At 34.8% G+C, this 26,598-nt stretch overlaps 1 protein-coding gene across 1 annotated transcript; it reads right to left on the reverse strand.

The window, feature by feature from the left end:
- Positions 1-24,044: 24,044 nt before the first annotated feature.
- Positions 24,045-24,833, reverse strand: LOC120358686 (secreted RxLR effector protein 161-like). The gene has a single exon (XM_039453722.1). The coding sequence runs from the start codon at positions 24,831-24,833 to the stop codon at positions 24,045-24,047; it is 789 nt and encodes a 262-aa protein (XP_039309656.1).
- Positions 24,834-26,598: the final 1,765 nt, after the last annotated feature.

A 26,598-nucleotide genomic window follows, 5' to 3' on the forward strand; every position in this document is an offset into this window, starting at 1 on the left:
TAAAATCTATTATTGATTATCCTAGACCTAAGACAATTCATGATATGCGCAGATTTATTGGCATTATCAATTATTATCGTCGCTGTCTTAAAAATGCAGCCGAACATCAAGCTTTACTTACTGAATTTTTAAAGGATAGTCGCAAGAGAGATAGAAGAGTTATCACTTGGAATAATGAATCTGAAACAGCCTTTGAAAATTGCAAAGAAGAACTTCTTCGAGTTACTACTCTTTCTCATCCTGCACCTCACGTTCCTTTGATTTTAACTTGTGATGCCTCTAATTTTGCTGTTGGAGCGTCTCTAGAACAAACCATTGATAATGTTAATAAACCTATTGCATTCTTTTCTAAAAAACTTGATCAAACTCAGAAGAATTATAGCACCTATGATCGAGAACTACTTAGTATTTATTTAGCTATCAAGCACTTTAAATACTTACTTGAAGGACGTCAACTGATTATTAGAACAGATCACAAGCCTTTGATTTATGCTTTTCGGCAGAAACTTGATAAAGCATCTCCTAGACAGATCAGACAATTGGATTTTATAGCCCAATTTTCTTCTGATATTGTTTATATTTCAGGCAAGTTAAATTCTGTAGCCGATGCTCTTTCAAGAATTGAATCAGTTTCAATGCCAATTATAGTTTCTCTTGATGAGTTGGCTGATTTTCAAAAAGAAGATGAAGAACTTCAAGACTTACTTTCTTCGAACTCTTCTCTTCAATTAAGGAAACTTATTCTTTCTGGCTCAACTTCTCCTATTTATTGCGATTGTTCTTCTGAACTAATTCGTCCTTATGTGCCTAAACCTCTTCGCAAGAGAATTTTTGATGTTGTTCATGGTCTTGCTCATCCCAGTGGTAGATCAACAGCTAAACAACTTTTGCAAAAATTTATTTGGCCATCTTTAAAAAAGGACATTAAAGAATGGACTCGTACGTGTCTATCTTGTCAACGCTCTAAGATTTCAAGACACACGAAGAATGTTCCTGTTTAAATCGCAATTCCTGATCAGCGTTTTCAACATGTCCATTTAGATTTGATTGGTCCCCTTCCATCTTGTCAAGATTTTCGTTATTGCCTCACGATTATTGACCGTTTTTCACGATGGCCTGAAGCTATCCCTCTTAAGGAAATTTCTGCTGACACTGTTTCTACAGCTTTTTATACTCATTGGGTAGCTAGATACGGTTCTCCTTTAACCATCACCACGGATCAAGGATCGCAGTTTGAAGCATCTCTTTTCAAGGCTTTAACCAATTTGATTGGTTGTGACCGGAAAAGAACTTCTGCTTATCATCCTGCTTCAAATGGCATTTTGGAAAGATGGCATAGGACTCTCAAGACTGCCATTATGTGTCATCAGACGAAGAATTGGTTAGAATCTCTTCCTTCAGTTCTTCTTGGTCTTCGTTCATGTTTTAAAGAAGATTTAAAAGCTTCACCTGCGGAACTACTCTATGGAACCACTCTTCGGATTCCTGGAGAATTTTTTATTGAAGAGGATTTTCCTGCGGATCCTGAAATCTTTTTAGAAAAACACAGAATTCATATGAGGAATGTTAGATCTTCACCAACCAGTCATCACATCAAGAAATCTCCTTTTGTACATAAAAATCTTTTTGATTGTACTCACGTTTGGATTCGTGATGATGCTGTCAAGAAGTCTCTTCAACCTCCTTATTCTGGGCCTTTTCTGGTTGTCAAACGTATTTCTGATTATTTGTTCTCTATAAACGTTTCAGGTAATATTGTTAATGTTTCTACGGAACGGCTTAAACCAGCTTTTCTTCCGAGAGAAGATTTCTCCGCAGTTTCTACTTCCTTACCTTGCTCTTCTTCTACGGAACCTGTTACCAGTTTGGATGTTCCCGCTTCTATTTCTGTTCCTGTTTCAAGACCTTTAAGAACTTACCCGGCTAAGAAGAAAGTTCATTTCGCAACGTAGTCGTCGCTTTGGGGGGAGTACTGTGGCGTTCTTACACTCTTTCACTTACACTTTTATTCTTACACTTACACTTTCTACACTTGTTACTTAGCAACACACTAAACATCTTTTGTTATTAACATTTACTTTTTTATTATTATTCTGCCTGTCAAAGAGTTTATACGTCTTAATAAATATCTCTTTATCAAATATAAATCTAGTGATTTATACAATAAGTGGCTACAGAACAAGGACAGATGATATATTCATGAATGCGTTGGATAAAGAGCACTAGCCTATTCGCGGACTTATTGTTAGCGATATTCCTCTTATCCTTCTTCTCGCGCACAACTGCGTGCCACTCATCTCTCGCTCGAAAAGAAGAATCTGTAATACCGACGTCAAGTGAGTTCTAGTATCACTTCAGCCCCCTTAAGAGCTTCAGGTATTTTCGCCCTGTATATATTATGTGAACCAAAATCTCATATTTTTTGCATTTACTATTTATCTTTTTTAGCACATAAATACACAATTAATTTCATTTTAATAATATAAAACAAAGCTCTTAAAAAAACACTGATATGACTAATTCTGCAATCAATAAATTCCGATTTTTTAAAACTTTCATTGAATAAATAATTATTATTTTTAGCTTTTAAAGGATCTCATAAATAGTTTTCATTAAATAACTTTAGTATCGGTTTAAAGCAAAAAATGACCTATTTTAAACATCCTCCTTTGTAAATAATCAAAGAAGAGTTGTATTTAAAATTTTATGTTTTGAGTTTTGAAAGAGTATAACAGTTGCAACAGCTGTAAAAAATATTTAAGATGTCTATCAGAATTGTTATACATCAGCAATTCGAACTATTCAGAAATGGTTTACGAAATTTGAACGTGATAATTTCCATCTTGACGACCAATTATGCTCTTACGATCTAGATGATAATATTGCGCAATTTAGTGCAAAATAAAACACAAATTTCAACAGAAGAAATTGCTAAAAGATTTAAAAATTGACAGATTGCGTTTCGACATTTAAAAAAGTGATTAAGTACACTTTGAAACTTGACATATGGATGTCGCATTTGTTAACCAAATCAAACAAATTGAATCGAGTTTCTGCAACTGCTTCTCTGTTTGATAAACAAAATAAAGTCATTTTTTGATCGATTTATAACTGAAAAATAGATCCTGTACAATAATGTTTAACGCAAATGCATTTGGAAACTCTCAAATAAGCGTGCAGAATTCATAGCGAAAGCTGATTTGTATTGTAAAAGGTGTCTGTTTGGTGGAATATCACAAAAAATATAATTTATTTTGAGTTATTTCATGTTGGCCAAATGATTATTTCTGACAAGTATTACTTAATTATTATTCCATAAACAATTTAAAGATAGCATCTAGGAGAATTGTTTAATTCTGATCAACCGTATGGAAATCGTTTTTCACCGTGAAATCACACACTACAAAACAGACCTTACACAAACTAAAAAAAAACTGAAACAGGATATCACACCTACCGTCTTCTCCTGATATCATATCATTATCATTTGTTTCAATCATTGCAAAATGATTAAGAGAAAAAAAATTTACATCTTTGTAAGCCATCAAAAATGATATTTCTTCTAATGCTAAACCGATGTCGTTTTATGATCGAAGCATCCGTATGCCACTGTAGAACGTCGAGAAAAGATTGTAAAAGACGACGATTACACTATTGATTATTAAAAAAAGTTTACAAGCCAAATTATTGCTCGAATTTTAATAATAAATCAGACACAAACTTTTGCATTCACCAATATTATACGTTGCAACACCGCGAAACGACGCATAAATGGTGGAAGCGTGCGAAAGGTTTAATCCATCACGGAAAGTTCATGCGCGAGTTCGAGCGACGAGTAAATGTCTGAAGAATTTTCCGATGCACATCTGCCCCAGATACGTCTATCAGAAGCACACTTTGTCGGTGCTTTCGAAGAAGTAGCTGAAATAGCGTCGATTGTGCGACCCATCGTCATCGACCACCGTCCTCGTCGCCGATTCCGTTCGATGCATATCGGAACATCTCGCGCGCAATTAAAATCTTCGAACTTGCGATATTGCGACACAAGGTATTCCAATAAATCCGATAAATAACGACGGAGAGAGATGGAAAAGTTATGAAAGAGAGATCGTGATTAAGTTCATTGTAACTAACCGTATCTAGACCATCTAGTAATACCAGCAACAAACAATCGCGAAAGCTGCTATAAATTACGTTCGGTGTGTCTTTTATCGAGAAATAAAATGAGAAAAAAATAGAATTCTATTTTTAAAATTGTTTGTTAAAAAAAAACAGACAAATATGTATGTTACAAACAGATTTCGTTGATTCAATAAATTATATAATAAATTAAAATATTAAGTTATAATACTATAAATAATATAATAATTATATTCAAAAGAAATCATCTAAGAAAGAGATAGCGAATAAATTGTATCGCTTAATTAATAAAAGAACAGTTTACAAAACACGTTTAAGGAGGGAACCTCGTGTAAACAGCCGTTTCTTCTCGAATTTTTTAAAAAAATATGGCAAAATATATGGAAAAATGACAAAATATACGATAATATTTAATATTTAAACTAATTGAAAATTTTTTTGTTGAAAAATTTCAGTATGGCGGCAGCTGTTTGAAGTTTGCTCCTTGAATTTGCGCCGGAAAACGCCGAGGTCACAAAATTAATCTAAAACAAAAATTTCAAAAAAATTTCGTTAGTTTATGTAAAAACGCACAGCATATACCTAAATAATTAAAAAAATTCTTAAAATTGCAAAAACGGCGACATAAACAAGAAAAAGCACTTTAAACAATTGTTAATAATTATTGCTTAAAGCAAAATATTAATGACCAGATAGGTATATGCTGGGGCCAGATAGTTGGAAAATAAGCATGTAAAATTTGAAGATGATCGGTCTAGTAGTTTTTGAGTTACATTTTCCGGCGCGCAAAATTTAGCGTTTTGAGAAAAACGCGTTTAAAGTTTTTGTAAAGAAAAAATTGTAAAAAATTGTAATTTATTTAAACTTGCCTCAATTTTTGCTCAATCAGCAATTCCAGGGCCATACAGCAAGTCTTCTTCTTCCTCAAAGGTCTGCAATTCAGCTATTTTTTCTGGTCTACGAGCAGTACGGGCTTCTTTTGTTGAACTGAGGCTGCAGTGCTCCTGCCGTTCTATTCGGTGTTTATCATAGGCGTCCGCGAATAACTTTGCTTGGATACTAACAATTTGGATATTCATATCTTGCATTATTTGCAATAAAAATGAAAACCTATAATTAAAAATGCCAGCAGCTAAATAAGCAGCTATTTCAATTATTTTTGTGACACAATTTAAATGCTTTGGCGCTAAACGCCAAACGGTCGCATTGAAGCTTTTATTGGCATTCTGAGTATAACTGTAATAATATTTTTCTTTTCCCCACTCCTTGCCAAACTCATTTTAAAAATAGAAAGAGACTGAAAAACCGAGCGCCCGACAAATACTTGTCTATACCTACGCGCTCCGGCCAACTCATCTTTCTTTGAATTAACACAAAAGGAAGTCACTTATAACTTTCTAATTTTTTTTTTTTTTTTTTGAGATAATTTTTTAACAATTTTAGCAAAAAAAACGTAAAAAAATCGATTTTACACGAGATTTTCCCCCTTAAATATACAATCCGTTTTGACTGATATTTATAATCTCAAAACACGTCCTATAATACTTTCCGAAATGGATTCCAATCAAAATTATTCAATTATTTTTTAGATTTCTTGTATATTCTAGATGAAACAAAGAATAACCTCGATTGGAATCCATTCCGAACAGTTTTCATAATACGTGCTAAAAGTAACGAGAGTTCAAAGATTCAAATTACATAGAAATATATCAAAATATTAGAAGTATAAGTAACATTTACAGAAATTTACCTCCTAGTAAGCATTAGGATCTAAATACAATATTTAAATAAATAATGTTTATTGAAATAATTATAAAATCAATTATATTGAATACATGTTTCGTGATTTTTTTATACTTAAGATAAAAAATATAGTATTGGAACATGTATGACAAATCCAATTATACACTGGAAAAGTTAATTCTGGCAATATTAAATTGGTAATATTAAATTTAGTAAAAAAATATTTATTTTGACTATTAAAAGCATTGTTATTAATACTTTCTGTAACAGAATTTAATACATTTTAGTGTATGTCTGCCATTCTCAATAAATCTAACAAATCTATATAATAAATATAAAAATCTTATTTTTTCTACAGTACGCAAACGACAAGGAAAGAGAACATTGTATTGATCCTTACAGATCATACAGAAGTTTGCTACTTTTAAATACTAAAACCACTGTTTAGCTTTTAATACACAGAGAAAAAATACTGTTGAATCAACAGCATCAGTCTAATTGGAAATTCTTATTAATTCAATAATAGTATTCATGGAATAAAAAAGTTAAAAATAAAGACAACAAATATAACTGACTCAACAAAATACAGCTGAATCAATTACCTATATTGATAACAGCTCAAAATTCGATATTTAAGTAATAAAATCAAATTAGATTTCAATTCATATTACAGTATTTTTTCAGTGTACTTAAAATAAGTAATTAATAGCGTATTATGCTTTTCAGCATCATTCAATAAGTACTTTCAATATTTAAAATAAGTGATTAATGCAGTAATAAATTAGTAAACTTCTGAGAAGCCTAGAATATGACGCAGCGTAAAATGCGTCTAAAATGTGTAATATTGTAATACAGTTTATATTAAAATAAATAAAAAATATTATATAAATATATATAGGGGAAAGTGGGGTAAATTGGACTATGTTCCAAATCGGACCTTTTTAATTTAAATGAGTACGATTAAACAGATTTGCGTGCATTATAATGTAAAGTCCTTATAAAACACTGAGCACGTCACAGCAGTTCTCTGTCATACCTGTAATATTCACATCACAGAATAGAAGCAAATATGCATTTTCGGCCTTTGTGCGAAAATTAAAAAAAAAAAGAAATTTTTGTAAATTATTATTTAAAAGATATTAAAAAGTTGAAAGATAATTGATTTAAGATAATTAAAGAATGCAGAATTAAAAAATATCAATCATTTTGTGATCTCTTTTGCGGTTTATTGTAAAAATTCTTTCAAAGTTTGAAAGGACTCATGTCCAAATCGGATTTTTACGCCGAAATACAACCTAATCAATACCTAATAATACCAGTAGCACTGGTAATCGGCTGACCAAATCTTGTCCTAGAAATGTTAAATTAGTAAAGTATTATAAGTCATCAGATTTGGAATAATTAAATATTATTAATTTCAATTTTAATTATTATATATAATAACAATATCATAACATGATCGGAAAACAACTACAACTATATAAGTTGATACTAATTTGTTTTTTTTAATGAAAATTTTATTTTTTAATGTCAAATTGCTCGTTTAATTCAATACTAAAAAAATACATTATAATCTTTTGAAATTCTATTTAAAAATTGATAAAAATGGGAGTGTCTGATTTGGACCAGGGAATGGTCTGATTTAGAATCAGTAGTTCCAAATCGGATTGGAAAAGGCGTTTTTACATTATCCATTATAATTCAACACAGATCAGAAATACGTCAAAATGGTTTGAAGTAAAAATAAAGGAAATTAAATTGTCTTTCCAATGGCACCACCAGTATTACGATCGGACTTTACGCCTTACAGAGAGCAAAAATATGTGTGAAAAACTAGAGTTAAAATCGACGTATACTTTTCGTTCAAAAATTTTATATCCGTTTATAAGTTAATACTGTTAGTTTACCGTTTAATGTGTAACATTTCAAGTACGTATATTAAGCATTTATCTAAAAAACGTTCGTCATCCAAAACTTTAACGTTATCCAAGTTTAATTTATGTGGTGCAATCTATGGTCAGTAATCACTGAATAAAAAAACCTATAGTTGTTAATATAACTTTTATATTTGGTTATTCTTGTTTTAAGTTTACTACCCGTTTGATCAACGTCTGTCATATAATGCATCAATTTTTACATTCAATTTTGTAGATTACATTTTGTTACAAATTTGTACATATATTTTGTTCTGCAATTTTGAAATTTCTTGCTTTAGCGCTTTAGAATAGCGATGTAACGCCTCTGAGAAGTAACGCAGAAAGAAAAATTCACTAGACACACGAGTTGTAATAGACGTTTTTGTAAAAAAAAAAAGAAGATACAGTTGTATTTGATAAATAATTATTTTTTAAACCATAATTCAATAAAGAAGAAGAGAGTATTATGGCTACCGTCGACAATATGGCTACCCCTATTATTTCAGTTATTATGTGACGTATTCTAACAATTGCTTATGGAGTTATTCGTTTAGTAGCCCGCTGTTTTTTCGTGATGCTAATACACCAATACATAATACCTAATAATTGTTATAAGGCATTTTTATTTTTGAACACTTTTAACTTTTTCAAGGTACACTTTTAACTTTTAATTACATATACTTCCTCATTATTCTTAAACTTGAGTGTACTATCACACGAAGATACATATATTCGAGTGTTCTTTTTGTTATTTAACTTTTTATTTGACCGTATACATTTCGAGTTATACAAAGTCAAAACAATAATATGGAATTTTGTTAATATGATATTTTAAGCAAAATTTTTATATTGAAAAATTTCTTTGATAAATCAATTATCATTCTAAAGAGCGGTGTTTAGAAACATTAGAGATTTATGCTTGTTGTTTAATGTTAAACAGAAATAAAATGATATTTTTAATAATATTTCTAATGGTATTTCTAAAGCTTCTGAACGCAGGAAAATTCTACATCAGGAAAATTTTAAACGGTAGAAAATTGAAAATATATAATTTTGTAACAAGGTACTGTGTTTCTTTAAAACTAACCTAATTTTTTAAAATTATTTTTATGGATAGCCATATTACATTTACTTTTTTTCTTCTACCGATTATGCAGTGCTTTAGATTGTTATAAATCACGTCTTAAATAATAAATATTTCATTACTTTGAGTCTAGAGTGTTGTCTGACAAACAACACTCTGATAAATGTAATCGTTTAAATTTTAATAGAAAATATTAATTATAAACAAAGTTATTCAATAAAAGAGAAATGAGTGCTATATTACTCTCTTCTCCTCTATAACTTATTTATTATGTGCTATTGTAACACAAAAAGAAAAATACATGTGAACGCAAAAAAAAAATTTAGCAACAGATAACAACTTGTTGCTAAGAAGGAAAGAGAACATATACCGGGACTAATCGACCATGATTGGTCAATTTTTTACGGCTTAAGTCTTACAACATTAATTGTAGACCGGGACTTATGCTTAAAACTTAATGCTTAAATCTTACACCTTAAGATCTCATTGTAGACGCCGCTTAATAGAAAATGATTATGTGCGCCCATTCAGCAGTAAGATTGAAGCTGTGCAATGTTTTCCATACCCAACGACGCTTTGTCAAGTACAAAGTTTCCTTGGATTGAGTGAATATTTTCGTAAATTTATTCTAGGCTATTCAAAAATTGCATGAACATTTTCTTAAAGCCAACGTCGACTTTTATTTAAGAAGAAGAAAATGCTGTTGAGGAACTTAAGAAGATATTGACGAAAGAATCATTGTTGATCTTATATCGAGCTAAAGAAAAAACGCAGTTACATACTAATCCTTCTAGTCAAAAATATGGAGCAATCCTGATGTAACGTGAGAGTAAAGACCAATATTTTTATCCAGTTTATTATGCAAATAAAACTACAACGAATAATTTGTAACAGTAATAAAGAAAATTTTTCTTTAATTTTTTTTCATATTTTTCCTCACTACTTATCTCGTTTTTTAAAAATTTTTATTTCTTTAAATAAGCACAAGCTTATTTTATTACGAATTCAACGATGTATAATAAAATTGACAAGTAAATGAGTAAGGCCAAAGAAACAAGCAAGAATTTTAGGTGTTTGTATAAAGCAAAAAATTATAATTTATTATTTATTCTAAGATATTATATATCTTTAAACACAAACATTTTGACTCTACGGAGTGTTTTTCAGTGTGTACTTTTACATAATTATCTCAGTGCTTTCATCGCAAGTTTTTCCCGACGACAGTGTTCTCAACGCAAGTGGCGGTACAATTCGATTATGATCCGATATATACTCCATGATCTAACAACTTCTGTGCTTCGTTGTTTCCCCATACGCGAAACAAATCGTGTTCAAAGGTTTGACCATTTGCTTCTCGCCACAACGATTCAAGCACATTATTTGACCATCAGGACTTTTGAGAAAAAAGAAAAATAAAGTAATAAATACAATAAAAATTTTATGCGCGTTTTTTTACAACTTATTTGTGTCAAAGAAAAAAAATGTGTTATGTCAAAATTTATAGTTTGTCGTTAGAGCCGTTACATGTTCAACGCTGGTCATTAAACTTTAAGAGTATAATGATCTTTACTGATCGGCGTGACAAAGGAGACTGGCGCTGCGGAGCGAGCATGGCCTATGTTTGCCAAGTATTCTATTGTTTACAATAATATTCTCGACTTTAGGCATTCTAACCGTCGACAAATCTGTTAAAGATCGTGCTGTAACAGTCGTCTAGCAGTTATGTATCTGTCTTTTGATTTAGTTCATTTTTTTTTGTTTGTTGATATGTATCATTTTGGATATCAATCTTTTAAAATAGTTGGGTTCAAATTCTAGGATCTTGACATTCTCCCAGTCAAAGGAATGATTTTGTAATAATCTGTGTTTGCTAATCATGGATAACTTAGACGTTTCAAGTTTATGTGTTCTTGTTGTTTATGTGTTCTTTGATTCTTGTTTTTAATTTTTTTGTTTGTTTTACGTACGAGGTGTCACAGTCATTACAATTTAATTTATAAACGACGTTGTTACATTCTGTTGTTATGTTCTTATCTTTGTGTTTTTTAACAAATTTATCTACTTTATTTAAACATCTAAAATCTAGCAAAACTTTGTCTTTGTTTAGGGACGCAGATATTTTATTTGTCACGTCTTTAATGTATGAGAAGACCAAAAACTTCTTTCTACTTTCCACGGGTGTGTCAGTCTTGTCGACTGGGTCATGAGCTCTGTTATTTAGTTTTGTGTTAATCAACTTTTCGATTTTCATGTTGATTTTGTTAAAAAGTTTAAGTAGTATTAAACATTAGAAAAATAATCTAGTTGCATTGTTTGGAATTTTGGTAGATTTAACCAGTACCCAATCAGCACACAATATTTAAAAAATGTTTTTAAAAACATTTAAAAAACATTTTTTAAAACATTTATAAAAACTTTAAAAATAATAGGTTAAGTGCCTTTTTTTCATTTAAAAAAATGTTTATTTTAATGTAAAAAAAAATGTTTTCTTAAATATTATAAAAACGTTTTTTAAACATTTAAGAAAACGTTTATTAAACATTAAAAAAACGTTTTCTTTAACGAAGCATAAATGAGCAAAACAATATTTAAAAAAAACATTAAAAAAATTTTTGCAATAAAAAATTTTTTGAAAACGTTGAAATTAGTGGATTCATGCCTCTTTTTACATTAAACAAATTTTTTTTAATATTGAGATTTTTTTTCAAGAATTTTTTTTCGAAAATTTCTACGTGGTCACCCATCCAAGTTGCGACCCCGGTTGCTTCACCTGTGTGATCGCTGCAAAGTGATCCCTCGTAATGATTTGTAAACACTTTGTACTAATACATGTACATCACTGACAGATCAGGTCAATATATGTTATCGAAAAGACGAAATATATATAATTAAAGTATATTATTTATATAAATATATATAATTAAGTTAATTTTTTATAGATGTTATTAAAACAGGTTAAGGCAAAATTGTTTTACGCGCTTCAATGAGTGGAGGGAGACGAGTGCCTATGGTGATGTATTCGAGATGGCGCGCCAAGAGCGATCGGCCTAGAGTCCCTAGAAGTAGAGTTTGGACATGCCCCTAAAATGTCGGTGATGAATATGTCAGTGTATGTACGTGAGCTTTATGTGTGTGTATGTTTATCATTGTGTGCACTTGAACGTGTTGTATCCTGTTATCGCATTGGCTAAAGAGGATTAAACAGGGATCCGTATTGGTGCTGCTATTTTAGGTGCACAATGACGTGCATCCAATCACGTGGAATCCCGAGATGTCCAGACTATCTACTTCTAGGGACTCTAGATCGGCCGTAACCATGCGAGTACTGTCTTGTCTATGTGTGCGTCTGTGCAATTATCGTTCGCCTGCGGTATGTCTGTCTCTTCTCGTACGATCTGTGTGCACAAGAGTGTCCGCGTTGCGTCCAGTTCAGATTATTTTTTACAATAAACCGTGTGTTTCTCTGGAGTCTAAGCGTGCATCTCCTTTCTGCCTTTGTCACACTTCAAGTAGAACAGGTTATGGGCCCAGGCAAACGCATGTAAGTCAAAAATCAACGTTCGTAAAATATCAGTCGGACACAAGGCGTGAAAGAAAGCCATTGGTGAATTGTCACAAAAATGTCGAGCGAAATATCTTTGAGAAACATTAAAAAGTTTGACGGGACAAACTTCCAGACGTGGAAATTCCTAATGAACACAGTGTTTGTCGCGTACGACGTGAAAGACGTGGTGGATGGTGTGAGAGGCAGGCCAGCCGAGGAAGGCCCTGCAAGAAAAATGTGGGACAAGGACAACGCAAAGACGATGTTCGTCATTACGTTATCCATAGAAGAAAATCACTTACAATCTTTGTTAACGTGCATCACGGCACGAGAGATGTGGACAAAAATGGCTACAATTCACGAGCAGAAATCCGAGTCGAGCAAATCGATACTGAATCAGAAATTCTATCAGTATAAAATGGATACAAGCAATTCAGTAGTGCAACATTTCGCCAAGATGCAAAACATGGCTCGTCAATTCAAAGACGTCGGAGAAAAGGTATCCGACGTAGCCGTTATGGCAAAAATATTGGCAAGCCTGCCGTCCAAATATAATTCGCTCATTACAGCGTGGGACAGCATGGACGCAGAGAGTCAGACGCTAAATAATTTGCAATTAAGGTTACTGAAAGAGGAAACCCGTCTAACCGCCGAAGAGGAAACGGCGAGCGTGCTAGCCGCCATGAGTGTCAGTAAGAAAGAAGAAAGTCCTAAACAAAGCCAGAACAAGAAATCGAACGCCAGATCACGTAAGGAATTTAAGTGCTACTGCAAAAAGCCCGGCCATTTGTGCAGAAGTGCCGAAAGAAGAAGAGAGACGAAGAGTCGGGTGGCAAGAAGTGCGCGTTCATGATCGCGACATCCGGTAGAGAGTGTCGTGTCGGTAAAGCACGTCCCTCGAACGCCAACGAAAAGAAACTGTTATGTGCAGACACAAATGAAGTGTGGCATAGATAGCGGTGCCTCAAGGCACATCGCGAGTGGTTCGACGTATTCTCTCCAAGGGCGAATCAGTATCTCTCGGCGACGACGGCGTGTGCAAAGCAGCAGAAATCAGAACGATCCAAATTGAGGCATTAGTAGACGGAAAATGGCGCGAAGCCCAGCTGAAGAACGTTCTATACATCCCGCGCGTGCGAAAGAATCTTTTTTCAGTTGGCGAGTGCACGTCAAGAAGTTACAATATAACCTTTAAGAATCGATGTGTCACTGTAAAGCGTGATAAGGAAGTCACAGCGAAATCCAACAAGAAGATAATTTATATAAAATGCTGTTCCGAGTTAAGAAACCTCCAACGCAGGATGCAAATGTTGCAGCAACTATCAGAACATGGCATGAGAGACTGGGTCATGTCAACGCTAGAACAAAGGAAGAAATGACCAACAAGAAATTAATCAAAGGTGTGACGATGACAGACGTCAAGAAATTCTTTTGCAAAGCGTGCCAGTTAGGGAAGGCACATTGACTGAAATTTAAGCAAAGCGACCACGAACGAGCAGTTATAAAACCAAAGGAGTACATACTCTCGGACGTGTGCAGGCCATTTTTAACGGAATCTCTTGGCGGATCGAGATACTTCGTCACGTTCAAGGAAAACGCCTCAGGTTTCCGAGTAGTGTACTTCTTGAAACACAAATCAGATGTCTTCAATCAATTCAAGATTTTCGACAAGATAGTGGAAATAAAATTCGGACGTCGAATAAAGTTACTACAAATTGACAACGGAAAGGAATACGTCAACGCTCACATGGCGAGTTATTTGTCAAACCGAGGCATACAGATGCAAACAACCGCCCCATACACGGCGGAACAAAACGGCAATGCGAAAAAGGACAACCGAACCATCGTGGAGAGCACTCGTACAATGCTACACGCCAAGAAGCTACCGCTATTCCTATGGGCCGAAGCCGTATCCACGGCCATCTACATTCTCAATCGAACAACATCTCGAACGGATTCGACTGTAACTTCATATGAAATGTGGATGAATAAGAAGCTCGAGCTGTCACATGTGAGAGTATTTGGATCGGATGCGTATGTTTACGTAGACAAACAATTCTAAAAAAAACTCGACCCAAAAGCGAAAAGAATGATACTTGTCGGTTACCATGCTGAGTCCACGAACTACAGATTATACGACACAAAGACGAGGAAGATTGTCATTTCTCGTAACGTCAGGATAAACAAGAATGTCGAGAAACATCGTGAAGACCGAATCATCGAAGACGACAAATCCAGCTCAGATCTCAAACTCCCAACGATCCAAATGGACAAAGATCAAGAAACCAAAAATGAAGAAGGAAAAGCAGCAGCCTTACAAAACGAGTCTCAAGCTAACAAAGCTGAGGATAAGCCAGCTCTAGCTAAAGAAACACGAGTGTTATGAGACAGGACCACCCTAAGGCACCAGATAGGAATAAAGCAAATATCGTTGAATTCAATGTACTTTCAGGAAAGCAATCACAGGTCCGGACTCTAATCGGTGGAAAGAGGCGGTGAAAGGTAAGCTGGAGGCACACTAAAAGAACCGTACTTGGGAGATCAAACCGAGAAAGAGCGGCCAGAAGCTAATTGACTCGAAGTGGGTATTTAAAATACTCAGAGACGCAGAAGGAAAAGTGTGTTGGTACAAAACCCGACTCTGTGCTCGAGGCTTTCAACAACAGCCTGGACTACAAGGAGATCTTCTCGCCCGGTGTACGCTACGACTCGCTCCGAGTGATGCTGGCTTTGGTAGCCGCAAAAGATCTCGAGCTAACACAATTCGACGTGCAGACTGCCTTTCTCTACGGCGAGTTAGAAGAAGAAATGTGGATGAAGATTCCCAAAGCTTTAGTTGTAGAAGGTGAGAAAAACAGCCTAGCCTGTAACTCGAAAAATCATTGTACGGCCTAAAATAATTTCCACGGTGTTGGAATCATAAATCTCTTGGCATCGAAATCCCAACGCGTGCTAGAAAATGTACTTAAAACTCTAAGTTCTTGCTTCAATATTACAGTCGGAAACGCGAAAGTGTTTGCCAGGTTACAAATCAAGCGCGACCGATGCAACAAAATTGTATTTATTTATTAACAAGTATACAAGCGACGGATAATAGAGAAATTCGGGATGCACAACGCCAAAACCATTAGCGTATCTTTCGATCCCCATATAGATTTGCGCGACGTTGAAGGAGAGTTAAGTTTAGACAATGTGCCATACAAGGAAGCAATAGGCTCCCTTATGTTCTTGATGGTAGTTTTGCGACCAGACCTAGCCCACGCGGTAAACGCTGTCAATCGTTACTTAAATAAACATAATAATAGCCACTGGCAGGCTGTAAAACGTATTATTCGCTATCTAATCGGTACAAGCAACTTGGGGTATCGCGTATATAGGCGGCAGAAGCGAAAGAGAATTAACCGAATATTCCGATGGGAATTTGGCTAAGGACATAAACACCTGTCGTTCAACCACCGGGTACGCATTTTTCTTGTCTAATGGTGTTGTGACGTGGTCATCACAACTGCAAAAGCATGTTACACTAAGTATGACAAAATCCGAGTATGTAGAGGTTGCAGCGGCAGCAAACAAAGTCACGTGGCTCAGAAAACTTGTAAGCAGTGTCGAGGGCACGAGCCTTAGTTCTACGACACTATACGTTGATAACCAGAGCGCTATCAAACTAGCAAGGAACTCCGAATTCCACAAGCGAAGCAAGCACATTGACATACGTTACTACTTCTTAAGAAAACAAGTATCGGAAGAAGATATTAATATCACATATGTTCCCACTGAAAAGCAAAGAGCCGACGTGTTTACCAAACCGCTACCAAAAAATCACTTTGGTTTGCTGTGTTCCATGCTGGGTTTAAAGAGCTTTTATGCGCTCAAACGGCGGGAGTGTTAAGACAAAATTGTTTTCCGCGCTTCACGAATGAGTGGAGGGCGGCGAGTGCCTATGTGTGATGTATGCGAGATGGCGCGCCAAGAGCGACCGGCCATAACCATGCAAGTCCTGTCTTGTCTACGTGTGCGTCTGCACGATCGCCGTTCGCCTGCGGCGTGTCTGTCTCTCCCCGCGCAATCTGTGTGCACGAGAGTGTCCGCGTTGCGTCCAGCTCAGTGGGTCGATCATGTAACATTTTCCTTAGGGCGGAAACGTGAAAAGTGAAAAGTTTCACGTGAACTGCACAATCACGTACGATTCCACGGGATCAGGTAACTCACTCATGAGCGGAAAAATGAACTTTTTCACGTGAACTTTTTTGCCATCAGCCGTGATAGCGAAAAGGTGAAAATTTAGGGAATAAATAAATTGTATGTATTTCGAAATTAAAATAAAAGTGTGGTAACGGTGTGGTAACAGTTTGAAGAGGTATTATTGAAAGGGTTAACCTTTTTAACAGGATAAGCTAATGTACATAAGTAAATAAAAATCGGCGGCAAATCCTGATAGCACACATCCCGATAGCACACAAACTACTCACAATGGCAGATGCCTAGAGATTTTCCGTAGGTTGGGTTAGATAAGTCAAGATGATTGATTGGTGGGCTATCGGGATGTGCGCTATCGGAACCCTCCCAATAAAAATAATGCTTTTGTGATATAATTAGGTTTGATATTTATATTTGACAAGTTGATATTTTGATAATTATATAGAGTGAGTCTTCATCAAATGCAAATTTAGATGAAAATATATTTTAACGTATTTTGATACACAATGATATAAGAAAGGTGTATCTTGTGAAATAGAATATTAATCAATCATGTAAGTGTTTCTAACTTATAAATTTGGAAAATACATGTGTGAACGGGGAATTCAGTTTTGATAAAAGTCCGTATTCTAAATTATTCAATATTTTTTAATTAAACAAAGTTAAATTTAATGACTAATGAAATTAATTTACTTTAAAATTTGCATAAATATAAAACTAAATTAAAGTTAATTTTGAAAAACAATGTTTGTATTAAATTACAATGTAAATTTTAGAATTAGATTATTACATAATAAAATAGTTGTTACAATATATGGATCATCAAAAATAAATGTAATATATATTATATTTGTAAAATAAGTTTATGCAATATAATTAAGAAATATTGCTATTTATTTATGAATATATTTTTTTACAATTTCTTTTTTTATATAATTAAATTTTTACAGTAAAAGTTATACTATAAAAGCAGCTAGAAACCTTTTTCACGACCGCTTGATAGTTGCGATGACAGATTCGAGCCCCTAAAGGTGAATTTCGGAACGCAACCTAAATTCACTTCCGCGCATTGTCCATACATAATCGCTGTGCGTGAAAAGATTCACGTGAATGATTCACTCTCTATGAATGAAAAATGAAAAAATGAAAAGTGAAAAGTGAAACGTGAAAAGTTCCACGTGAAATTACATGATTGACTCCCAGATTATCTTTTACAGTAAATAGTGTGTTCCTCCGGAGTCTAGGCGTGCATCTCCTTTCTGCCTTCGCCACACCTCAAGTACAACAAAACATTTTTTAAACAAATTTTAAAATCAATAATAATTGAAAAATAAATAGTTTAAAAGTTTAAATGTTAAATAAATAATAAATAAACATAATTTTATAAAAATGAAAAATAAATACTTAAACAATATTAAATAAACGTTAAAAAATGTTTATTTAAAAAAACATAAATATTAAATAAATAATAAATTAATGTTCAATAAATGTTAAATTAATGTTTTTAAAATTTTTTAAATGTAAAATTAATGTAAAATAAATATTAAATAAATGTTGAATAAATGTTAAATTAATGTTTTTAAAAAATGTTTTCTCAAATAAAAAATTAATGTGAAATAAATATTAAATTAATGTTAAAGAAGTGTTAAATTGATGTTTTTAAAAGAATGTTTTTTTAAACTAAAAATTAATGTGAAATAAATATTAAATTAATGTTTAATATGTAACGTTACACCCCTCCACCATGCCGCCACTCCGGACCGACCAACCGTCCGACGCATCAAAGCCGAGCACGTGCGTACGCTCAGCTTAACGATAGCGCGACCACGTGCTACCACGCGCGACCGACACGCCACGCGCCGCGTTCAGTAAGCGTTCCCACTCCGGCCAGCCCAACCGGGCGCGCTGATTGGTGGGTCCAGCCGCGCGGAATCGTATATAAGCCAGCGGTGGGCGACCGAACGAGAGATCTCCCAGACCATCTGATCTCACCGGATCCTTTCCTGCGCCGGGCATACTCGAGCACCTCCTCGAGTACCCGTACCCCAGCTTCCACCTCCGTACGACGGGGATTCTCGTCATCCCAGAGGCCAAGTATGCTTGGCCCAATCCGATCTGCTCAGTCACGCGATGGGCATTCTCGTCGCGCGGCCAATCCAATCCGCTTAGCCGTGCGACGGGCATTCTCGTCGTCCGACCAATCCGGTCCGACCGTTCCGCACGCCCCGGGCATTCTCAGGGATCGATCCAGCCGACGCCGCTCCCGTGTCCGACACACCGTACCTCACGGGGTGTTCACCCCGCTAGATGAGGCCACTCAGGCTGTCACCGTCGTCGACACTCGCGCAGCGCGGAACCGTCCGCTGCGCCGCGAATCGTCGATACCGCGATCGCAACCGATTGACCGCACGGGCCAATCACGACCCGTTTCACGGCTCTCGGAGTTTGCCGCAGTGCGGCATCTTTGAGCATTAATTCCGCACGCTTAGTGCGTAATCCGAATCCGTCTGTTCGTTGTCCGAGTTATCCTGTTTAACCGAACAACTCCGATTATTAATTACAAGCGCATAACGCGTAAGACGAAACCCGTCCGTTTAGTTTCTTTAGTTTGTTTGAAGTCGTTCTGTTGTATAAATATTCGGTCGCGTAGAGACTTATATTTTGTCCGTCCCGACCAATCACCGTTCACTTATCTTGCGCGAGACCGTTCGTTTGGTTTCCTGAGCTACCCGAATCCGTTCCTTGGTTAAACCGCGTAAACAGCCGTTGCCTAACCGAGCACTCCGGTAGATTGTGATTATTGTTATTTGAACTACATTTGACAAAGGTCTTTACACGTTCATACTTTTGTATCTAAACCACGACGTTATTATTTTGTGTACTCACTCTCACTTCAAGAATACATTTAAGTAGTTTCGTATCGTTATCACAATTAAACCACGGCGTTATTATTTACACTAACCTTGTCATCCAGCGAGCACATCCAAGCAACCGATCCCGAACGCAATCCAGTAACCGTACCGAAAAGTACCAGCGTTACAAATAAATGTTAAATTAATGTTTCTAAAAAATGTTTTTTAAAATGAAAAATTAATGTGAAATAAATATTAAATGAACGTTAAATAAATATTTTCATAAATCATTATTTTAAATATTTAATTAATGTTAAATAAATGTTAAATAAACGTTAAATAAGTATTAAATAAATATTTTCTCTAAATCATTATTTTAAATATTTAATTAATGTTAAATAAATATTTAATAAATGTTTAATAAATATTTTTGTTATAATGAATTGTACAATAAAAAATTAATATTAAATAAATATTTAAAAAACATTTAAAAAATATTGTGTGCTGACTGGGATATATCCATTAGAAAATGAATAAATCAGAATTTTTGTACAAATTACTGAATGATATGTTTAATTCTTCCCTGTTTAATATTATATATCAGAATTCCTTAACAATAATATTAAATTTATTTATAATCTTTATGTGGTAGCGATTGAAGAGCAATTCGGTTCTTAAGTCCATTTTGGTAACATTTTGTTAATCGATAGAATACATTAAAATTTTTTTGTAACTTTTTTATTTTTGCAATATACACTATATTTATAAAGTTATAGCAATTTTAAAACACAGTCAGGCGTCTGATCATTTAAACGCTCCGGAATTACCCGAAAATATCCGAACTCGAAGATGACTTTACGATGTTGTTTACGAAAGCGCAGTATGCCGTTTGTTTTCTATTTTTGAACTCCCTGAATTAGTTTGCACTTAAAATGAAATAGATAGATGCTTGAAAGTTAGCAAAAGCAAGAAGGAACGTTTCAGTGCAGTTTAGTGCAGGAATAGAAAACAAACCTATAGTTGTACACAGTACTCAGTACAGTTGTATGTTCGATTTTTATTTAATTTAGGCTGTGCGTGTTATAAACATGATAAATAAACATGACTAATTATCGATGATGTTTTGTGCCCTTGTGCAAAAATATTACGAAAAGTGCACCCGCTAAAGTATTTGTGACAGTACTACACAAAGAAGTAATAAGGTTATAGTTATGGTTTCGATTGGTTCGGATGAACCAACAAAATCGAATTATTTTTGTTGTGAGGGTCATTTTGTTGTAAATATTCAATATCAAACTATTATTTCCATTAGTATTTATATTTTTAAAGTTTTGAGATTAGGTTAGGTTATGAGAATAATATCTAAGAATGACATGTTGTACAAATAATTCTTTAGTTGAAACTTTTTAATTAAAAGATAACATGAAAAATTATATTCGTTTCTCTTCAATGGGTGAGCCTATAAAAATAAAATCTGGAGTTATGCCACATATTTGTTCCTGTCAACTCGATAGAGAACGAACTGCAACATATTCCCTTCATCTTACTGACAATGAGATACGAAAACGTAAAGCAGAGATTATTGATATTTTGGCTGCACGATGCTCTTTGTTTGATGTTAGAAATAAATGAACTTATATTGCAGCTTTTGCATTCTTAACTTCAGGAACGTTGAATTTGTTATTTACCTTAATAAACTCACAAACCATAAATGCGTTTATTTTAAACAAATTTGTTGAGTCAGCTTTAATAAAACCTGATTCTAATTTCCCATATTTGGAGCTACTTTTTGTTTATAATTTGATAATAATAATTGTCCGAAAATATCTCGCAGCGGAAGGCTCGAAGCGCGCGGAAAAGGAACAACATCGTGACGTCACACCAATAGCGTTGCATGCGTTTTCATCCATTTGAATGTTTATGAATATTTGAACTTTATTATTAAATAAATATAAACAAATTAACTGATTTTATTTTAATAAATCGTTATCATAGTTCTTATATTTTGATAAAACAATTAAATTTTTCAATTAAAAAATTTATTTACAAACCCAATTGTACTGACAGAGACGGTTTTAATGTTTTTAACATTCAAACAATATTTGAGATATTATTAATATATTTTGACGTATAATTTCAAGGAGTTGTCTCTAATTTCTAAATAACTTTATGGAACTATAAACTGTTAAAATATATGTCATTTCTTATTTCCTTTGAAGCAAAATTGAAGATCACATTCAAAAGAGAGGAATTGTATTAGAATAGTGATAAAAAATCTCCCAATTTTATCTCATGATGTACATTTTAAGGAAATCCTGGCGATATTAATTTTATCATTTGAATTGACCTACGTGTACGATATTGATGTAAAGAGAACATTTAAACATATCTCTACAAACTACTACATCAATAACGCACTCACACATGTGCACAAATTTTCTAAGTTTTTTCTTATTCTGAAGTTTCTAGCTCATTTCTAAAAACACAATATTATTCTTTTATGTAATTCCGACGAAGAAGTATGCTTATATTATATTATTTACAGTCTAAAACTTATATGTGAAATAATGTTGTAACAAGTCAACCGCAGAAATCAATAACATAACTAATTTTTTAATTTGTTTTTTATTTCTTATATGAAATAGTTAATTCCACTTTGTGTTATTGATTATACTTAAAGTGTAGAAAAGAATGTACAATTATGTATAATCAATAAAAATATTTTTGTGTCTAAAAGTAATAGTGTTTAATCGATAACACAGACTTATCATTAACGTTCTCTTAATTACAAAAAACAAGATTTGGCCGCACCCATCTGTAAGAGGTAACACGTACTACTGTAAGTTTTATAGATAAATTAAGAAATGCTAACTATACCTTTATAGTCAAACTTGTATATCAAACCTAATCATGATAATCAAATATTCTGTGTAATCTTACAAAAAGGCACTCTATCGTTAATTTAGTAAAGATACTTTTCCAGGAATACATTAAAACAGATTAATTATTTTACGTTAATGAGTTCATCGTGCTATATTTGGAAATATAACAATGAACATCTATTAATATTGTTTATGCATTAAAAAAAATAATTTCATAGATTTTTGAATTCCACAAATAGAACAATTCAATTAAAAAAGAAAATGTTATGAACAAAATCATCACTTTTACAATACCTTTTTCCCCCACTCTTTATGCTAACTCCATAAAATAATTGTAAGATGTTTGATTCCAAAGTAAAGGAAGTTGAATATATAGTTATCGAAGCATCAGTTCAGTTTTCAATCTCGCGCAAAAATTCGGAATAAAGAAAGTAAATCCTTATCGTGTTTTTGCCGCGTCTCTCTCGACATCTTTTTCGGCTCTTGCGCGCACGTCATCTCCCGTGAGACACACATCACGTTTTACTGTACAATAAAATTGTTATTATGTCAAGTTTTAACACTCGCAAAATACAAGTTATTTTTGTGAAAAGAAACTTGAGACTTCCGACTTTCTTCGCATGCTCTTCGTTATTCAGAATTAGCAAATTAAAACGCAAAAATTAACTTTTGATGCTTAGCTGTTTATAGATATAATTAAGTTTTCTTTTTAGACAATTAATTAGACAATTAATTAAGTAAAAAGTTTAATTAGACAAAGCATAACAAAAGCCATTGAGGAAGAAATTAGCAAAACAAAACAGAAAGTACGTTGGAAGATAACCGAGTTACTACTAAAGTACTTGAGCCAAATAAAGCCCAGTACTAAATAAGGCCCACTTTAAAATTTACCATTTAAAAATGCGCTTTATATTTAGAATATATGCTTAAAAAATGTGTCATAGGAAGTAGATAAAGAGGGACTTGGAAATTAATACTGGTAGCAACACGTTTATTCAGTGCAACAAAGGCTTGTAACAAAGTGGGGAAATCAGCCGTTTTCATAAAAATTTGTTGTAAATTTAATAAGTATACATTATTTTATGATTTATTACAACATATTATAATATTATTTAACATTCTAACTGTAGAAAAAAAAAACAAATATATATATTGATTTTTTGGAATAAGTATACTTTATTATAAATAATGTATTATTAAATAAGGCTCACTTATACATTTATTGTTATAGCCATTGCCATTTGTTTATTATGTATGTGGCTTGCAACAGAGAATAATGATTTCCAATGACGCTAACTTTTCATAAGCTAAAATTGCACTAAAATAGCCAGAATTCCTTAAAGTTAAAATATTAATTATATACAAAATTAAAAATAATTGTGATGTTTTACAGTAAAATAGATCTTAAAGTATTTCGTATTTGTGATTAATAATCATTTTAACAGTGAGTTAGAAAATATGTTTAATTCTTGATAACGTGGGTGTGAAATGAGCGAAGCGATTGGATTAGATAGATCTATTTATTCGTGCTGATACAAAGCGGCACATGCCATAGAAGAGAGAGTGTGTTCAGTAATGAATGTCTGAGTGTATGAACGAGTAAGTGTGTACGGTGGCGCTCAGTGCGCGCGAGTGCTGCTCTCCTGCTGTGAGAGCGGTAGCGCGAGATTTGACAAGCAAACCTCTTCAATCCCCCACTTTTGCGACGTTCAATCCAAGTTTATGCACTCCTCCTTGATGTGCAACCCGTCGTAGTGGCTTCGTCATGATGTCCGCCGGATTCTCGTTCGATGCGATGTAAGACAATGTGATTGTCTTTTCGTCTAGTTTTTCGCGTACGAAATGATGGGCAATATCGATATGCTTCGTATGCCCCTTCTCGACGCAGTTCTTCGAGAAGTCTATCGCCGCTCGGTTGTCGCATCGCAATTCACTGGTTTGAGGAAGTAGTTCTGACATACCCAGTTCGGTGATGAACATCTGGATCCAAATGGCTTCCTTCACTCCTGTAGATAATGCGACGTATTCCGCCTCCATGCTTGAAGTGGTGATACTCTTTTGTTTCGCCGATCTCCACTGGATCACGCTCTGGCCCAAGGCGACGACCGTTCCTGAGTACGAATGTCTATCGTCGAGGTCGCCTGCCCAGTCAGTGTCGCTGTAGATCTGAATTGCAGGTGCCTTCTCGGCACGGTATGATAGGGCGTAGTCTCTGGTTCCGCTCAGGTAGCGCAATATGTGCTTGGCTTGATTCCAATGTAGTTGGCCAGGATCTGTGTTGTATTGCGATAGCTTCGTTACTGCGTGCATGATGTCTGGTCGCGTATACAGCGCCAAGTGCATCAGCGATCCTATGAGTTGCCGGTATGGCACGTTGATCATCCTTGCCTTTTCGTCTGGTGACTTGGCGCTATCTTCTTTTGACAATTTTAGCCCGTGTTCGAGTGGTGTCGAGGCAGCTCGACATTCTTCCATATTGAACCTGGACAACAATGACTCGATGTATGCTCTCTGACTTAACTATAGATCGCCAGATTCGTTTCGTTGAATTTTCACTCCTAGAGCGTATGTAATATTACCAAGATCTCTTGTCTCGTAGCCATTCTTTATTAGTTGCACTGCTTCTAGTAACGGAGCCTTCTTTCGGGAGAATATAAAAATGTCATCGACATAAATTACCAGTATTGTCCAGCGCCACTTGCAGTATACACAGTTTGCAGAACGTAGTCTTTTAAATCCATTTTCGATAAGGAAATTGTTGATCTCAGTATTCCAGCTTCTTCCTGACTGTTTCAATCCGTAGATTGGTCGCTTGAGTTTGACTACCTTTCCTTCTTCAACTTTGTATAGGGGTGGCACCTTCATGTACAGCTCTTCGTCTAGTCTTCCGTTCAAGTAGGCGCACTTTATGTCTATGTGGCGAGTGTACCATGAAAAATTTGCTGTTGCAGCTAACATGAAGCGTATAATTGAGAAGTTAGCAACGGGTGCGTATGTTTCGTGATAGTCGACACCCTTCTCCTGTGAGAACCCTTGCGCTACTAACCTTGCTTTAAATCTACATATCTTGCCATCGGAGTCCGTCTTGAGCTTGAAAGTCCATCTGCATCCTATGCATCGTTTACCTCGTGGTAGTTCTGTCACTTTCCAAGTTCCTTGTTTCTCTAGACTCTTGATTTCTTCGCGGATGGCTCGCTTCCACTCTGTAGCCTGTGGTGAGGCAAGTGCGTCGTTTAGATCACGAGGCTTGACAACTTCGACATGATGAATCTCTACCTCGCTATTATCCTCTGTGTCGCACGTACTTTGGTCATCTGTATTGGATTTAGGCTTCCCTTTTCTGCCGTATAGGTTTCTTATTACCTTCTTCTTCTTCGGTCTGCCAACTTTCCTTGGAGGTTCATCGGTTTCCCCCACTATCCGACATGCTTTAGTCTGGCTTATTGCTTTCTTCGTTGGACTTTCCTTACTATTTTCCGAGTCGTCTTCTGGGGATGACGAAGATTCTTCTTTCTTCGTACTTGATCGGCTGTGTCGACGCGTTGTCGTCGGTTCTGGTTCCGATTCGCTGTCGCTCTCTGACCAAGTGTTGTTGTATCTGTACCTGTGTAGCGTGTTATCTCTGTAGAGCCATTCGTAGCCTATTTTATCTTCAGCGAAACGTACGTGTTTCGTTGTAATCACATCTGATTTGTCTAGACACCAAAGACGGTATCCCTTGGTTTGCGATGCATAACCAACTAGGAAACATTCTGTTGCTCTGTCGTCGAGTTTCTTTCGACCTTGTCTTGGTAAGTTTGCGTATGCTAGACATCCATACACTTTGAGATGTTGAACGCTAGGCGTTCGTCCTGTCCAAATGGCGAGTGGCACGTCTCCCTTGATTGACGAATGTCCGACTCTGTCTCGAATGTAAGCGGCTGTCACGACAGCTTCCGCCCAGAACCTTTGGGGGAGCTTTGCAGATTTCAACATTGATCTCATCAGATCCATAAGCGTTCTATTAATTCGCTCGGCGATCCCATTCATCTGAGGAGTTTCTACGTTGGATCTTTCGTGTTTTATGCCTGTGTCCTCAAAGAAATCTGTAAGTTGTCTGTTGCAGTACTCGAGTCCGTTATCTGTTCGGAATCTCTTTACCTTTTTTCCTTTCTCACGCTCCACTCTAGCTATGTATTTCTTGACGCAGTCTGTGACCTCATCCTTGGATTGTATGCACATGACGGTCGTTTTCCTCGAG

The sequence above is a fragment of the Solenopsis invicta genome, chromosome 9, assembly GCF_016802725.1.
Source record: "Solenopsis invicta isolate M01_SB chromosome 9, UNIL_Sinv_3.0, whole genome shotgun sequence".
In the NCBI taxonomy this organism is placed as follows: Eukaryota; Metazoa; Arthropoda; class Insecta; order Hymenoptera; family Formicidae; genus Solenopsis; species Solenopsis invicta.

Bases quoted from the DNA above. Each gene is read 5' to 3' on its own strand.
- LOC120358686 (XM_039453722.1), bottom strand. From the start codon at position 24,833: ATGGAAGAATGTCGAGCTGCCTCGACACCACTCGAACACGGGCTAAAA.